The sequence below is a fragment of the Mobula birostris genome, chromosome 13 (genome assembly GCF_030028105.1).
Source record: "Mobula birostris isolate sMobBir1 chromosome 13, sMobBir1.hap1, whole genome shotgun sequence".
Classification (NCBI taxonomy): domain Eukaryota; kingdom Metazoa; phylum Chordata; class Chondrichthyes; order Myliobatiformes; family Myliobatidae; genus Mobula; species Mobula birostris.
The window spans coordinates 103,973,094-103,990,871 of record NC_092382.1 but is presented as its reverse complement, the minus strand read 5'-3'; the positions used below and the strand labels follow the sequence as shown (position 1 = coordinate 103,990,871).

The window sequence follows — 17,778 nt, the reverse complement described above, 5'->3', positions numbered from 1 at the left end:
ACCATCTCCATGAGCTCCTGACTCCTCTGCAGTACACTTCCCCTCCACAATCCCCCACACCGACTTCCCGTCACTGACAATCTACCTCTCAATACTCCCCGTCTCTGTTGCAGCCTCCCCCTTCAAACTCCTCCTTTCACCTATTTGCTCCACTGCACCCTTCTCCCTGATTCCCAAACTCCCCGGCTCAACTCTCTGTTTGTGTCTACCGCTCCATCACCAACAGACCTCCGCGTCTCTGGCCCCAACACAAAAGAGGAGACGGTTGAGAGAAGGGGAGCGAGAGGAGAGGGGAGTGGGAGAAGGGAGAGGGGGAGCGTGAGGGTGGGAGAGAAGGTGTGGGTGAGATGAGAGGATAGAGAAGGAGGCTTAGAAAGCGGAGAGAGTCGTTCAAGTGTAATACAACGTCCCCTCCTCACTGCCTCTTCTACTGCATCCTTCCTCACCTCCCCTCCTCTCATGGTGTTTCGTACTGACTGACCCTCCAACAGAGCTCCCACTTCACAGATCCCTCCAACCGCGCTCTTTACGCTCCGCGGCCCCCATCACCATCCCCCGTCCCCCGCATCACACATCGCTCCATCCACACCTCCCTTCACGGGACGCACCATCCCCACCAAGCGCTGCTCCCCGCTTCCACGGAGGTCTACCCTCACTGTACCTCCCAGAGCCCACCCTCAACACCCACCCTCCCAAAGAGCTCCAGCCTCCTTATCTCTATCACGCGTTTTTCTGATATTCTACACCAGGGAATCGTTACGGGTTTACTGTACACTTGACCTGAGATGTCTCGACACGAATGGGCACCTCACCTAAACAGAGTGAAACCAAATAGATGAAACTGACCTCCATTTCTACAGACCAGTGGTGCTGAGAGGGCCGGGACATTGCGTCAAATCTACATATCTTCCGCTCTGTGTTCACTGGGATTTATGAGCACGATGAGAGAGAGAGTTGACGCCTGGTTTTACTACTTTTCCCACCGACTATCTGAGCCTCACCACAGTTCTGTGTTGTTAGGACATCATGTGGTTCCTGTCATGTATAATATCTCCACCCAATCCCTGCCCCCTCCCCGCCTCCCCTTCCTTCCTCTTTCCTGCACACTACAACGGCTCCCAGTCACACACACACGCAATTTCTGAGGCAGACACACAATTCAAGCTTCCGGAACGGCTAGAGGTAGGGAGATGGTGGAGAAGGGAGACGTGTTGAAAGAGAGAGAAGGAGCGGGTGAGGAGTGACAGTGGGGAGAGTGGGACGCGGGAGAGAAGGAGGGGTGAGGGTGGGGAGTGCGGGAGACGGCTGCAGCGAAGAGGGCCAGAGAGGGAGGAAGCAGGGGAGAGGGAAAGATGAAAGGTGTGGCGGGAGAGAAGGGGGAGCGGGAGAGCGTGTGGAAGGAAGGGGCAAGGAAGGGAAAGGGGGAGAATGGGGGAGGGGAGGGCGGAGAAAGTGGGAAATGGGAGAATGTGAGAGAGGCTGAGTGTCCCGATCCAAAAAATCTCCCATCCCCTTCTCCACCTTCGAGAAGTCGGAAGGGACGTGGATAATATCCGGAGAACATGGGTGTGTTTGTGGGGGAAATATCTCTTGGCGACAGGTGTGGTAGAGAGATAAAAGAGAGTGAGGCTGGTAGATGGGGGAGGGGGGCGTGGGAGAGAGGGGGACGGAGAGTGTTGGAAGGTGGGTTTGAAAGCGGAGAGGGTGGTGTGTGCATTCGCACCCTCCCGTCCTCGCCTTCTCGTCCTTCCTCTTTCGTATAAACCACACCGGCTCTCAGACACACATACACACGCAATCTCTGAGGCAGCTTACAAGGCAAGGCTTTTGGAACGGCTGGAGGTAGGGAGGAATGGTGAGAGGAAGAGAAGGAGCGGGTGAGGGGTGAGGATGGGAGTGAGGGAGACCGGGCAGAGCGGTGGAGAGAAGGTGCCAGTGAAGGAGAAGGAAAGAGCAACGGCATGGGGGTGGGGAGGGAAGGGAAAGCGGAAGCCGCTGTGGCGGAGAGCCGGAGATATGATGAAGGGAAATGAGGTGAGCGAGGGGGAGGGCGGGTAATCGGGGATGGGAGAATGTGAAAGACGGCTGGGTATCCCGAGCCATGAAGCAACTAACCCCTTCCCCTCTAACAGTGTAAGGGACGTGGGAATTTTGGGGAGAACACTGTGTAGTGCTTGGGTGGGGGAAGGGTGTGATATCTCTTAGACACAGAGACAGGGCTGGTGGGGGTAGAGAGGTGAAACGGAGTGCGGTAGGATGCTGGGGGAGAGAGTGGGTTAAGATAATATGGAAGGAGACGGCGTTGGGGAGAGGGGGGGAGGACGTGGGAGAGAGGAGAAAAGAGGGAGAGAGGGGCCAGGTGGGAGAGAGGGGAAGGGAAGGGTGTTGGAAGTTGGGTGGAAAAGGGCAGAGGGTGGTGGGAGTGGCGGTAGAGAGGGAGAAGCTTGTAAAGGGCGAAGAATGGATCTGGGAGACTGATAAACTTTGGAGGGAAAGGGGAGAGAAAAGTCCAAAGTCCAAAGTGCTGGGGGGTGATGGTGGGAGGGAGAGAACGAGAGAGAGATAGAGAGAGAGAGAGAGAGAGAGAGAGAGAGAGAGAGAGGAGAGAGAGAGAGAGAGAGAGAGAGAGAGAGAGAGAGAGAGAGAGAGAGAGAGAGAGAGAGAGAGTGTGTGGGGGGGGGTGCCATATATATTATAAGGTGCAGGGAGGATGTAGAGGACGTAGAAGGCAAGGAAGCCTTTCGGATGGAACGAGTTTCGAGGGGGCTGTTTATATCACTCGGAGGGAGACAGCTCACACACCTCGGTGTGTGTTGGGGGTGTTTCCTGCAGCCGCCGTTTCTCGCAGACAGAGTTTCTGATGCCTGAAGCCCTGGAGTTGAACAGAAACAGTCGAACCTTTCAGAACCAGTGGGGAACGGTGCGGGGGTGGGTGCGGGTTGGGGGCCGGGGTCTCCATGACAATAGAGCCTCGATGACACAAATATCTCCGTCATTTCCTCCTTCCGCTCCCCTGCTATTCCTCTCTAAACCCCTCCTTCCGTTTCTTCCCTCATTCTCTCTCGCCACTGTCTGCACTCTTCCCCCAATTACTCTCCAAATCTCTTCTCCAATTTTATTTCTTCCCTCCTGGCAATCGCATCTATCCCACCGTCTCCCACACGCGCAATCTCCCTCCTCCCTGTACTTCCTGTCCCTGCTCTAGTTTCCTCACTCTATCGGCTGTTCACCAGCTGTTGCTGAGACACGGTCTGCCATCACGCGTTTCCTCTACCGATGTTTCTATCCCTTTCAGAGCTCAGAGACCTGATAAGATGGTTGAGAACGAGACCTACGCGGATAGGCAGCTCGCAGGATGGAAATCACCTGCTCCTTCCGGAGGTAAGTAGGGCGGTGAGACGGAAGGAGTTTCCCGCAGTTTCTACACCTGGGCGTATGTGCAGGGATTCTGTGGACAAAGCTACTCTCTGTGATCAGACACAGGTTGGGGGGCTGGGGTGTGACAGGTTGGTGCCCGGGGAGCTTTACTCTCTGCTTTACACACGGGAGAGCGTGATGGATGAGACTGAGGAAACCTTTACTCTCTGCCTGACCCCGGTAGTGTGTGATGGGACGGTGTGGAGGGAGATTCACTCTGTGTCTGACCCCAGGAGTGTGTGATGGGATGGTGTGGAGGGAGATTCACTCTGTGTCTGACCCCGGGAGTGTGTGATGGGACGGTGCGGAGGGAGATTCACTCTGTGTCTGATACCGGGAGTGTGTGATGGGACGGTGTGGAGGGAGATTCACTCTATTTCTGACCCCGGGAGTGTGTGATGGGACGGAGTGGAGGGAGATTCACTCCGTGTCTGACCCCGGGAGTGTGTGATGGGACGGTGCGGAGGGAGATTCACTCTGTGTCTGACCCCGGGAGTGTGTGATGGGACGGTGCGGAGGGAGATTCACTCTGTGTCTGACCCCGGGACTGTGTGATGGGACGGTGCGGAGGGAGATTCACTCTGTGTCTGACCCCGGGAGTGTGTGATGGGACGGTGCGGAGGGAGATTCACTCTGTGTCTGACCCCGGGACTGTGTGATGGGACGGTGCGGAGGAAGATTCACTTTGTGTCAGACCCCGGGAGTGTGTGATGGGACGGTGTGGAGGGAGATTCACTCTGTGTCTGACCCCGGGAGTGTGTGATGTGACTGTGCGGAGGGAGATTCACTTTGTGTCAGACCCCGGGAGTGTGTGCTGGGACGGTGTGGAGGGAGGTTCACTCTGTGTCTGACCCCGGGAGTGTGTGATGGGACGGTGTGGAGGGAGTTTGACTCTGTGCCTGACCCCGGCAGTGTGTGATGGGACGGTGTGGAGGGAGATTCACTCTGTGTCTGACCCCGGGGGGTGTGTGATGTGACGGTGCGGAGGAAGATTCACTTTGTGTCAGACCCCGGGAGTGTGTGATGGGACGGTGTGGAGGGAGATTCACTCTGTGTCTGACCCCGGGAGTGTGTGATGGGACGGTGTGGAGGGAGATTCACTCTGTGTCTGACCCCAGGAGTGTGTGATGGGACGGTGTGGAGGGAGTTTGACTCTGTGCCTGACCCCGGCAGTGTGTGATGGGACGGTGTGGAGGGAGTTTGACTCTGTGCCTGACCCCGGCAAAGTGTGATGGGACGGTGTGGAGGGAGATTCACTCTTTTTCTGACCCTCTTTTTTCTGTTCCCAGCTGAACCTGATTGTTCGTACGTGGAACTTAATTTCACGGCCGTCTCAGCGCCCCGGGTCCGTAGAGATGGAGGTCAGTTTCATCCATATTGATTTCATTGTGTTTACGTGACGCGTCCATTCGTGTCGAGAGATCTCAGGGCAAGTGTACATTAAACTCACCGATTCCCTGGTGTAGAAGAAGTCAAAGAGAACACGTGGTTGACATGGTGAGGCGGGAGCTCTGTGAGGGTCGGTGTTCAGGGTGCGCTCTGGGAGGGTGTAGCGCCCTGGAAGAGGGGAGCAGCGCTTGGTGGGGCTGGTGCGTCCCGTGACGGAAGCTGTGGATGTAGCGCTGTGTGACGGGAGGAGGAAGGATTGCTGCGGGAGGAAGAGGTACATCCAGGAGAGAGCACTATTGGGGGGGGGGGGAGGGGGCGGGGCACGACGCGCAGGGGGCACCGTGGGAAGGGTCTGTGAAGAGTGAGCTCTGTGGGAGGAGCGGTGGGTAGTGAACACCGTGGGAGTGGAGGTGAGGACGAGGCGCAGTGAAAGACACAGTTACGATGGGACACTGTAGAACATTCGAACGACCCTGTCCGCTTTCTAATCCTCCTTTTCTCCCCTCTCATCTCTTCCTCCCTCTCCCCTCTCAACCAGCCCCCCCCCCACACTTCCACCCCTCCGGCTCCCCCTCTTCCCTCTCCCAGTCCCCTCTCTTCTCTCGCACCCCTTCTCTTACCCTCTCCTTGTCCACCTCTCTTTCCCACTCTCTTCTTCAATCCTTTCTCCTCTCTCTGCTCACTATCTCGTAACTAGACCATCCATCAACATCCACCTCTCTCTCCCCCTCTCTCGCTCATCCTCCTCTCTCCCTTCCACAACACTCTCCATCTCCATTCCTCTCCCACCTTTCCCTACTCTCCCTCACTGCTCCCAATGTCAAAACTCGCCCCTATCTCCCTCTCTCATTCTCGCTCTCTCCGTCGCATTCTTGCCCTCTATCGTTGCTCACTCTCTCTCCTCCATTTATCTCCTCCACTCCACCTCTCTGTCTCCCTCTCCCTGTTCTTCCTGTCGCCTGATTTTCCTCTCAGCTCCCGCTCTTCTCTGTCTGCTCCCATTCCCTTTCTCTCCCTCTCATATATGTTCTCTGTCTCTCTCCTCCCCTCTCTCTCCCTCTCTCTCATTACTCACCTTCCCTCACACTCCCATCTCTTTGCTTCTCTCAGCCCTCTCTGTCCTGGCTCACTCTTACTCTCTGCCCCCGCTGTCGCTCCCCTCCTATACTCAATATCTCTCCCTATTTTCTCTCTCCCATTTTCCTATCGTTACCCACTCTCTCTTCTCTTCCATCAATCTCTCCTTCCACCCCTGCCTTTCAGCCCTATCTCTCCCCCTCACCTCACCCTCTCCCTCTGCTCTTACTCTCTGTCCTAGCCCCCCTCCATTCTCTGCCGGCCGCTCTTCATTCTATTTCCTTCTCTCTCATCCTCCATCGCTCTCTCCCCCAGACGGCCTGACATCTACCTACTCAGAGGTGAACTTTCGGAATGACGATCACCTCATGAATGAGGATGAGGCTCCTCCCATCGGCTCTGGGCTCCGAAAATTGCCAGACAATGCCCTATCAGGTCAGAGTTCACATTATTGGCGTCACTGTGGAGAAAGCCACAAGTTATATTCAGAAGAGCGTGTGCCTTACTTTAATGCTTCAAATTCATTTCCCTCAGCCTCCATTTATCAGGCAGCTAGTTCCACATTCGGACCGGTATTTGGTTTGAAAAAATTGCCTCTGTGGTCTCCAATTAAATTGATTCCTGTCTCATTTTAGACCCGTGCGCTCGCGTACTCGATTCTCCCTAATGTGCTCATTCATCCGATTTGTGCCCCTCATGGTTTTGTACACCTCTGTACGGTCACAGGTAAACTGTAAGCAATAAAGTCCCAGCCTGACGGACTTCTCTCCGTAAGTCAGTCCCTCAACTCCTGGGAACATCCTCATGAATCTCCTTCTGCAGTCCTTCCTTCCATCCATCCGGCCCACTGGTGTCTTCCCCACAGCAGGACGACGGAAACTGAACACCGTACTTCATGTGCGGCCCCACCGACATATTGTAGAACTACAACGTGACCTCCCGACTTCCGCACTCAGTGTCCTGACTGATGAAGGCCAGGGTGTCAGACGGCTTCTTCACCGTCCAGTCTTCCCGTGACTCCACTTTCAGGGAACCGTGTACCTGTACCCCTGGGTCCCTCTGTTCTACAACACTCCCCAGCGTCCCTGTCTATTGTGACTCCACTTTCAGAGAACCGTGTCCCTGTACCCCTGGGTCCCTCTGTTCTACAACACTCCCCAGGGTTCCTGTCTACCTGTGATTCCGCTTTCAGGGAACCGTGTATCCGTATCTCTGGATCGCTGTGCTTCATCCCCATGGCCTGCATCCTGAGCTATCCTTGACTGGTATAGCTTGACGGCCAAATTATCTCTTTTTTTTCCTTCCTCAATGACACAGAGTAACCGACTGTAAGGCCATATGATGTGGAGAAGTGTTCGGTCATTTTGCTCATTGAGTCTGCTTCTCCTTTTCGATATGGCCGTTCCAATTTACTCTCGGTCCAATCCCCTTCCTTCATCCCAAGACCCTGATGCCCTGACTAATCAAGAATCTGGCACCCTCTCCCATAGATCTGCACAGAGACTTGGTCTCCAGAGCGGCCTGTGGCAATATATCTACAGATCCACCGCAGTCTGGCTAAAGAGATTTTTCCTCATCTGCGTTCCAATGGACGCCCCGTTATTCTGAGGTTGTGTCCCCTGGTCTTCCACTCTCCTTCCACAGGAAGCACCCTGTCCACATCGACTCCTTCAAGGCCTTCATCTTTTTTTTTTTTCTCTCCAGTCCTCCCGGCCACTCTCTTCTCCCCTCTATCAGAGAAACATAAAAGCGTAGAACACCAACAGCGGTATACATGCCATTCGGCCTACAATGCTGTGATGAATGTAACGTTACTTTAGAATTTACCCAACGTTACCCATAGCCCTTTATTTTTCTAAACTCCATGCACCTATCGGGGAGTCCATTAAAAGACCCTATCGGTCCGCCAACACCATCGTTACCGGCAGCCCATTCCACGCACTCATCACTATCAGCGTAAAAAAAACTTAGATATGACATCTCCTCTGTACCTTTCTCCAAGGACTTTAAAACTATTCTCTCTCCTGTTAGCCATTGTAGCCTCTGACTATCGACACGTTCCGTGCCCATTCATCATCGTGTACACCTCTATCAGGTCACCTCTCGCCCTCCGTCGCTCCAGGAGAAAAGGCCGAGTTCACTCAACCTGTTCTCATAAGGCATGCTCCCCAATCCAGGCAACATCTTTGTAAACCTCCTCTGCACCCTTTCATCCTTCAGATAGAGAGGCGACCAGAACTGCGCACAGTACTCGAAGTGGGGTTTGACCAGGGTCCTATATAGCTGCAACATTACCTCTCGGTTCTTAAACTAAGTTCCACGATTAATGAAGGCCAATACACCATATGCATTCTTAACACATAGCAACCTGCGCAGCTACATTGAGCGTCCCCCACGGACTCGAACCTCAAGATCCCTCTAATCCACCACACTGCCAAGAGCCTAATCGTTAATACAATATTTTGCCACCATATTTGACCTATCATAATGGACTACCTCACACTTATATGGGTTGAACGCCATCTGCCACTTATTAGTATAGTTTTGTATCCTATCTGTCTCCCGCTGTAACCTCTGACACCCCTCCATACTATCCACAACCCCCCACCCCGCCCACCAACCTTTGTGTCATCAGCAAATTTAGTAACGCATCCCTCCAATTCCTCACCAGGTCAATTGTAAAAATCATGAAGAGAAGAGGTCCTAGAACAGATCCCTGAGGCACACCACTGGTTACCAAACCCCATACAGAGTATGACCCGTCTACAACCAGTATTTGTCTTCTGTGGACAATACAATTCTGGGTCCAAAAAGCAATGTCCCCTTGGATCCCATGCCTCCTTACTTTCTCGATAAGCCTTGTATGGGGTACCTTATCAAATGTCTTGCTGAAATCCATGTACACGACAACTACTGTTGTCCCTTCATCGATGTGTTTAGTCACATCCTCAAAAAATTCTATCAGGCTCGGAAGGCATGACCTGCCTTTGACAAAGCCATGCTGACTATTCCTATTCATATCATGCCTCTCCAAATATTCATAAATCCTGCTTTCAAGATATTTCCCATCAACTTAGCGACCACTGAAGTAAGACTCACTGGTCTAATTTCCTGGGCTGTCCCTGGTTCTTTTCTTCAATAAGGGAACAACATCTGCAACCCTCCAATCATTGGGAACCTCTTTTGTACCCGTTCATGATGCAAAGATCATTGCAGCTGCTCAGCAATCTCCTCCTTCGATTCCCACAGAAGGCTGAATTTCTATATGCTCTAGCTTTTCAATCTGCTCTGAGTCATCAGGACAATTGCCATGATCGTTTTTTGTCGTAAACACTAAAGCAAAATATCCATTAAGTACCTCTGCTATCTCCACCGTTTCCATAAACACTTTTCTACTGTCATACTAAACACCCCATTGACCTGCGCGGCCAACCCAAAATCCTATTCTACGTTGTCAGTTAAGGGTCTTAACCCTTAGCATTTCACTTAGAATTCCAGTCCTGTTTGGGCATGTGGCCAAGTAGGTAAGACATTCCTCTAGCGACCTGAAGATTCGAGCCCCAGCGTGTTGTGTCCTTCAGCATGGCACTTAACCACACAGTGCTCTGCGTCGACACTGGTTCCAAGCTGCATCGACTCCTTCGACAACATCGGTGTCGTGGAGAGCAGAGACATGCCATGGGCAACCGCCGGTCTTCCATACATCTTTGCCCAGGCCTGCACCCTGGAGAAAGAAGACTTTCCAGGCGTAGAACCATGGTCTCGCAAGACTAACAGATACATCATATACAGGCATTTTAGAAAAGTATTTAGATTTGAACATGTATTGAAGAATCTCGGCACATCCCACCCTTCAAGCAAGCAATCCCCAATTTATTCCTCGCCTAATCGCGGGACAATTTGCAATGAGTTGTTCGCGTACCAACTGATAGGCCTTTGGACTGTGGGAGGAAACCAGAGCACCTAGGTAGTGGCGGTATTTGAACCCGCTTCTCTGGTATTGTGGAGCGCTGTGCCAGCCACTACGTTACCGTACCGCACCTCTGCATGCCGCAGCTATAAAATAAAGAAACACAATGGAGTCCACGAATATCCCCGCAACATGTTAGTCCCCACAAGACGGTCATATGTCCCATAAGACAAAGGAGAAGAAGTTTGCCATTCGGCATATCAAGTCTGCTCCGCCATTTTATCATGAGGTTGTCCATTCTCCCATTTAGTCCCACTCCCCCGCCTTCTCACCAGAACCTTTGATGTCCTGGCTACTCAGATACCTATCAATCTCTGCCTTAAATACACCCAATTACTTGGGCTCCACTGCCGCCCGTGGCAACAAATTCCATAGATTCACGACCCTCTGGCTAAAAAAAATTCTTCGCATCTCTGTTCTGAATGGGCGCCCTTCAATCCTTAAGTCATGCCCTCTCGGACTAGACTCCCCCATCATGGGAAACAATTTGGCCACATCCACTCTGTGCATGCCTTTCAGCATGCGAAATGTTTCTATGAGCTCTCTCCTTATTCTTCTAGCCTCCAAGGAGTACAGTCCAAGAGCGGACAAAAGTTCCTGATATGTTAACCCTCTCATTCCGGGAATCATTCTGGTGAATCTTCTCTGTACCCTCTCCAACGTCAGCAAATCTTTTCTTAAATAAGGAGCCCAGAACAGCCCACAGTACTCCAAGTGAGGTCTCACCAGCGCCTTATACAGCCTCAACATCACATCCCTGCTCCTATACTCTATTCCTCTGGAAATGAATGCCAACATTGCATTCGCCTTCTTCACTACTGACTCAACCTGGAGGTTAACTTTAAGGGTATCCTGCACGAGGACTCCCAAGTCCCGTTGCATCTCAGAACTTAGAATACTCTCCCTATTTAAATAATAGTCTGCCCGTTTATTTCTTCTGCCAAAGTGCATAACCATACACTTTCCAAAATTATATTTCATTTGCCACTTCTTTGTCCATTCTTCCAATCTATCCAAGTATCTCTGCGGACTCTCTGTTTCCTCAGGACTACCGGCCCAACCACCTATCCCTGTATCATCAGCAAACGTAGTCACAAAGCAATCTGTTCCATAATCCAAATCGTTGATGTACAATGTAAAAAGAAGCGGCCCCAACACGGACCCCTGTGGGACACCACTGGTAACCGGCAGCCAACGGAAAAGGATCTTTTTTTATCCCTACTATCTGTTTCCTGCCAATCAGCCAACGCTATATCCTAATATGTAACGTTCCCATAATTCTATGTGCTCTTCCCTTGTTAAGCAGTCTCATGTGTGGCACCTTGTCAAAGGCCTTCTGAAAATCCAAATATACAGCATCCACTGCATCTCCCTTGTCCTGCCTACTTGTAATTTCCTCAAAAAATTGTAATGGGTTTGTCAGGCAGGATTTTCTTTAAGGAAACCATGCTGAGTTCTGCCTGTCTTGTCATATGCCTGCAAGTACTCTGTAACCACATCCTTGAAAATCGACTCCAACAACTTCCCAACCATCGATATCAAGCTAATAGGTCTATAATTTCCTTTTTGCTTCCTTGCTCCCTTCTTAAATAGCGGAGTGACATTTGCAATTAGAAAGCGTGAAAACAATAATACAACTGTGAAAATGATAAACTCTTAAACGAAGCGGCCAATTCCTCATGGATCCGTTGAAGCATAATCTCTCTGGATAACGCCCTCCTGAGGAACCTGGTCAAACGCCCAGTTGAAGTTCACGAGAACAACATCCCCGAGTCCAACTTCATCCATCACCTTCGAGAGAGAGGGGGAAAAAAACACCTCTCGAATCAGTTAGACATTAGACAGACTTTGCCAGGAAAACCAATTTGGACTTTCAGCGATAACGGTTGAAAGTAGATTTGATTGAGGGAGGGAGGGGTAATCCTGGTGGAAGGAGAGAGAGCGGATTGTGGGTGGAAGGGAGTCCCAGTGGTGGAGACGGCTGAATCCACACACACACGGAATGGTCTCTCTGCAGGTCCGCATAAACGTGAGCCGAAAGACAACCTCGGAAATAGATCGAACTTTAAGATCTGCCTACTCTGTCTAGTTACATCCGCCCTCATCGTGACAGTGGCCGGGCTCTCGATCTATGGTGAGTCGAAAGGGATCCGGATAGTGTCAGACCGTAAACTAACAGAGTGGAATGAAGTGTTAGGGTAAAACCTCACAGTGATGCCGACACGGCCCTGAACGTGACACAGACAAACACCTCACGGTGTCACCGACACAGCCCTTATCCGTGACAATAACACGGCCTTTATCGTAACACAATCCAGTCTTCTATATTGATACCGACATGCCATTCCCAATAACACCAACAATCCTGGCACCGTAGCGGTAACACGCCCCTGTATGCGACACTGATACACTACTAACGGCGACACGGACACGATTCTCACCGTGAGACAGAGAAGACGCTCACAGTGACAGCAATGTGCCCTCACTGTAACACTGACACGCCCTTGACTGTGACACTGACAGACCACTGACCATGACACCTACACGCTCCTCAACATGAACCGTACCTCACCGTGACACTGACACACTACTTACCGCGATCCGCGCAGCACCGTGGCAATGTCTCACACGTCACTGTAACGCTAAACGTCGTTCACCATCTCTCTCAGTATCACAGATTCGTCAGTCTCAGATCATCTCCGAAAAAAACTACCAACTACTTTGCCAATTCCTCACCAACAACAGAGGTGAGGGAACAACGGTTACCTACTCGGCTCGTCATCACAGGGTGAGGGGTGAGGTTGATGGGATGGTGTGGAGGGAGCTGCACTCTGTGTCCGACCCTGAGAGTGTGTGATGGGACGGTGTGGAGGGAGATTCAGTCTGTGTCTGACCCTGGGAGTGTGTGAAGGAACGGTGTGGAGGGAGCATCACTTTATGTCTGAATCCGTGAGTGTGTCACTGGAGGGGGTAAGATAACCTCACTCTCTGCCTGACCGGAGAATTTGTGATAGATGGTGTGGAGGGAAGGTCACTCTGTGTCTGACCCAGAGGTTTTGTGATGAGGCGGTGTGGAATGATCTTTACTCCAGTCTAAACCCCGGAGTGTGTTATGGGTGGGTGTGGAGGGAGCATCGCTATGTGTCTGACCACGGGACTGTGCGATGGGACAGCGTGATTGGAGCTTTAAGGTATGAGTGACCACTGGAGTGTGTGATGGGACGGTATGGAGGGAGCATCAACTGTGTGTGAACCCGGGAGTGCGTGATGGAAGTGTGTGGAAGGAGCTTCACTCTGTGCCTGGCCTCGGGAATCTATGATGGAACGTTGGCGCTGGAGTTTCACCCTGTATCTGCCTGACCCCTGGAGTGTGCGACTGGCCCACGAGGTAAGAGCTTCACTCTGTGTCTGTCTCCAAGACAGTGTGAAGGGACAGTGTGGATGGAACCCCAATAGGTAGCTGACTCCAGGCATCGTGTGGTTGGATGGTGTGCAGAGAGCTTCACACTGTAACTGACTCCGCGTGTCAGTGAGGGGCAGGTGCCGAGATAGTTTGAATCCGTGTCTGATCTCGGTAGTGTGTGTTGGGACTGTTTGCATGAGCTTCACTCCATGTCTGAGACTTGGAGTGTGTGATGAGGCCGTAGGGAGTAAGATTCACACTGTGGCTGTCCTCCGGTGTCTCTGACGAGAAGGTCTGGATGCAACACACACTGTGGCTGACCTCGTGAATGTATTAGCGTCCGGTGTGGAGGGAACGATACCCAGTTTCTTACCCCGGCAGTATGTGATCGGAAGGCGTGGAGGCAGCGACATCTAGTGTTGGCCCAGAGAGTGTGTGTGATGTGACGGTGTGGAGGCAGTTTCACTCTGAATCTGACAGCGGGACACTGTGATGGGACTCGTTGTTTGACACTGTGAGTTTGTGATGGGAAACTATGGAGAAATAGGGAGTGGTTCACTCAGTGTCTGAAATCGGGAACGCTTGACCGGCTCTGGATGGAGTTTCGCTTTCTGTCTGATACCAGCAGGGTGTGATCGGACGACGGGGAGGGAGACTTTCGGGTTTGCGTGATCAGACGGAGTAGAAGGAACATTACTAAACTTCTCTGATTGTCTGTTATGAAACAGTGTGTAAGGAGTTTCACTGTGCCTTACTGCTGATTTCCAGAGCCAACGTGTCCCAAGGACTGGATCAGAAATAAAGAACGGTGTTATTACGTATCCATCTTTGAAACATCTTTCTACACAGCGATGCAAGAATGTTCAAACCGTGATTCAAGACTTTTCGAAATCAATACAAGGGATGAAGCGGTAGGTGTCAAACCACGAGAAGATCCCACAGTAACACAGAACTCATTACAGACTCCCGACGCACAGAGTGAAACACCCACCACACATACCTGGGGTCAGACACAAAGTAAATTTTTCTCCACACACTCCCGGAGTCAGACAGAGAGTGATGCTGCCTCAGCACCATCCCATCACACACTCCCGGAGTCAGACACAGAGTGAATCTCCCTCCACACCGTCCCATCACACACTCCCGGGGTCAGACACAGAGTGAATCTCCATCCGCACGTTCCGATCACACACTCCCGTGGTCAGACACGGAATGAATCTCCCTCTCCACCGTCCCATCACAGACTCCTGGGGTCAGACACAGAGTGAAGCCCCCTCTGCAACGTCCCATCACTCACTCCCGGATTGAGACACAGAGCAAAGCCCACTCTACACCGTCCCATCACACACTGCCGGGGTCAGACACAGGGTGAATCTCCCTCCACACCGTCCGATCACACACTCCCGGGGTCAGACACAGAGTGAATCTCCCTCCACACCGTCTCATCACACACTCCCGGGGTCAGACACAGAGTGAAGCTCCCTCCTCTACGTCCCATCACACACTCTCGGGGTCAGACACAGAGTGGATCTCCCTGAACACCGTCCCATCACACACTCCCAGGGTCAGAGACAGAATGAATCTCCCTCCACACCGTCCCATCACACACTCCCGGGGTCAGACACAGAGTGAATCTCCCTCCACACCGTCCCATCACACACTCCCGGGGTCAGGCACAGAGTGAATCTCCCTCCACACCGTCCATCACACACACCCGGGGTCAAACACAGAGTATTTTTTTTCTCCACACACTCCAGGAGTCAGACAGAGAGTGATGCTGCCTCAGCACCATCCCATCACACACTCCTGGAGTCAGGCACAGAGTGAAGTTCTCTCCACACCGTCCCATCAGACAATTCCGGGGTCAGGCACAGAGTGAATTTTCCTCCGCAGCGCCGCAAGAGACAGTCAAGGGGTCCCACAGAGTAAAGATTCCTCCACACCTTACCATCACACTCCCGAATCAGACACAGAGGGAAGCTCCCTCCGCACCGTCCCATAACACAGTCCCGGGGTCAGGCACAGAGTGAATCTCCCTCCCCACCGTCCCATTACATACTCCCGGGGTCAGACACAGAGTGAAGCTCCCTCCACACCGTCCCATAACAGATTCCGGGGTCAGACAAGGGATGAAGCTTCCTCCGTCCCATCTCACACTTCCTGGATCGGACAGAGAGTGAAGCTCCCTTCGCATCATACCATCAACAACTGACGGAGGCTGCGTAAATAGTTTGTGAATCTAGCTGTTAATCGAAGGAATTTAATTTCACAGAAAGCTGTTTTCCTTTTTCTTCGTAACCGAAACCTTGCTTACTGGATTGGAAAATGCGAAGACGGGTGAGATTTGATGGATATGTGGGGTTGAGGTTGGGGAATGACACTGTCCTGAGGGGAGAAAATGGGATTAGTTTAAAGGCTAAAGTAGGTTTGTGGGAAGAGGGAGCGGGATTGGGATTTGTTTGAAGACTTTTCGAGGTTGTCGGGAGAGGATGGTAGTACGGGAATTCTTTGGGGACCGATACGTCTCTGTCGGGGAAGGGCAGGGCAGGGGAATATTTTGAGGACTGGTAGAGGGCCATGGACTTATTTAGCTGACGCTCACTGGGCTGTGGAGAGTGCGCGATGCAGTGGAATTAGTTTGTACTGACAGGGAAAGGTGGGGAGAGGGAAAGAGAGTGGGATTATCTTGCGGACTGACATTGTTCTGTGAGAAAGGAGTTGGGCAGCGGGAATAGTTTGGTTACTGATAGAGATCTGAAGGGAGAGAGTGGGACAATTGGATTCGTTTGAAGACCGATACAGGGTTGTGTGCACAGAGTGGGTCAGTGAGATTAGTTTGCAGACTGACGCAGGGCTGTGGGAGAGAGTGTGTCAGTGGTTTGGCGGCCGACACGTGACGGTGGGGAGAGGACGATGCAGTGGGATTAGTTTGAAGACAGACACGAAGCTGTCGGGAGCGCGAAGGGCAATGGGACTAATTTAGTGACCGACACAGGGCTGCGGGATGAGAGTGGGCCTTTGGGATTAATTTCCAGACTTTAATGTGGGGAAAAGGTGGAGCAGCGAGATTTTTGGGGACTGAAACAGATCTGAGGGGAGCGAGGTGTACTAGGGTTAGTCTGGAGATTGACACAGTGCTGTGGGGACAGAGTGGGTCAGTGCGATTAGTCTGGGGTTGGTTTCAGGTCTGTGGGGAGAACGTTGTTTAATCGGATTAGTTTTGTCTCAGTAGAAATTGTTGAACCCTCTTTGACAGGAATGTGGCCTCTGGACTCTTGCTCAAGATTTACCCTGGAACACCCGCCTGCGGTCACTGCGACCAGAACGGAGGGAGTTCTCCTTGCGACCTTAAGCACGGTTTCATCTGCGAGAAGTCCGCACATTTGTTCCCAGATTTTCCCGAAGAGATCCAGGATCTCTGTCAACAGCCCGTGGGGCCGATCTGAATTAACCCATGCATACTGTTCGGGTCCGATTTGACACGCTTTTACATTTGACAACAATAAAAACACCCTAAGTGATATTTTAGCCAGAATTTGGTGACTTTTATTAAAGTGAACCAAAATGAGCAACAATGAACATATTTATATCTGTATACACTTTTGTACAGGTACTACAATTGCTTGTACATTGTGGTTGTTCCGGGTCAAACTTGACTCATATCTATTGAAAGGGATTTTAGATCACTGAAACATCAATTAAGAATTAATAACCCATTTATTAATGTCAGATAAGCTATTTATATATTTCAAAAAGATCTGTTGTTCAGAATTTGGTATAGACACTTGTTATGAGGGGATTCTTGGGCCGAGTCAAAATTGACCCGGATCATAGTGTGAAGGGATAGAATATGAAGAGCATGTGTGAGCGAAGTGATCACCCGCTAATATTCGCCCTTCTCTCTCGTATACTATCACTCTTCCATCCTCTCAAATTCACTCCTGACTCTTTCTGCCCCTCCTTCTTACTCCATTCTCCTCCAGAGGGAGGAAAAGGGCGAATAACATATAACCATATAACAATTATAGCACGGAAACAGGACATTTCGGCCCTTGTAGTACGTGCGGAATGCTTACTCTTACCTAGTCCCAGTTACCTGCACTCAGTCCATAGCAATCCATCCCTTTCCTGTCCACATGCCTATCGTTTTTTTTTTTGTTACAACATAGAACCTGCCTGTACCGCTTCCACTAAAAGCTCGTTCCATACAGCTACAACTCTCTGAATAAAGAAGTTCCCCCTCATGTTACCCCTAAACTTTTGCCGTTTAACTCTCAACTCATTTCCTCTTGTTTTAATCTCCCCTACTCTCAATGGAAAAAAGCCTATCCACGTCAGCTCTATCTGTCTCCCTCATAATTTTAAGTACCTCTATTAAGTCCCCCCTCAACCTTCTACGCTCCAAGGAATAAAGACCTAACTTGTTCAACCTTCCTCTGTAACTTAGGTGCTGAAAACCAGGTAATATTCTAGTAAATCTCCTCTGTACTCTCTCTACTTTGTTGACATTTTTCTTATAATT

General features: G+C 51.2%; 1 protein-coding gene across 3 annotated transcripts; it reads left to right on the top strand.

The window, feature by feature from the left end:
- Positions 1-1,086: 1,086 nt before the first annotated feature.
- Positions 1,087-16,784, top strand: LOC140207262 (killer cell lectin-like receptor subfamily G member 1). 3 transcript variants are annotated; one of them, XM_072275714.1, is made up of 9 exons: positions 1,087-1,182; positions 3,296-3,381; positions 4,707-4,778; positions 6,199-6,318; positions 11,871-11,987; positions 12,523-12,600; positions 14,025-14,167; positions 15,529-15,593; positions 16,513-16,784. In XM_072275714.1, the coding sequence occupies exons 2-9, from the start codon at positions 3,315-3,317 to the stop codon at positions 16,700-16,702; spliced, it is 852 nt and encodes a 283-aa protein (XP_072131815.1). In that variant the 5' UTR covers positions 1,087-1,182; positions 3,296-3,314; the 3' UTR covers positions 16,703-16,784. The 3 variants fall into 3 exon arrangements, with proteins under 3 accessions (XP_072131815.1, XP_072131817.1, XP_072131816.1); XM_072275716.1 differs by lacking the exon at positions 6,199-6,318; XM_072275715.1 differs by lacking the exon at positions 12,523-12,600.
- Positions 16,785-17,778: the final 994 nt, after the last annotated feature.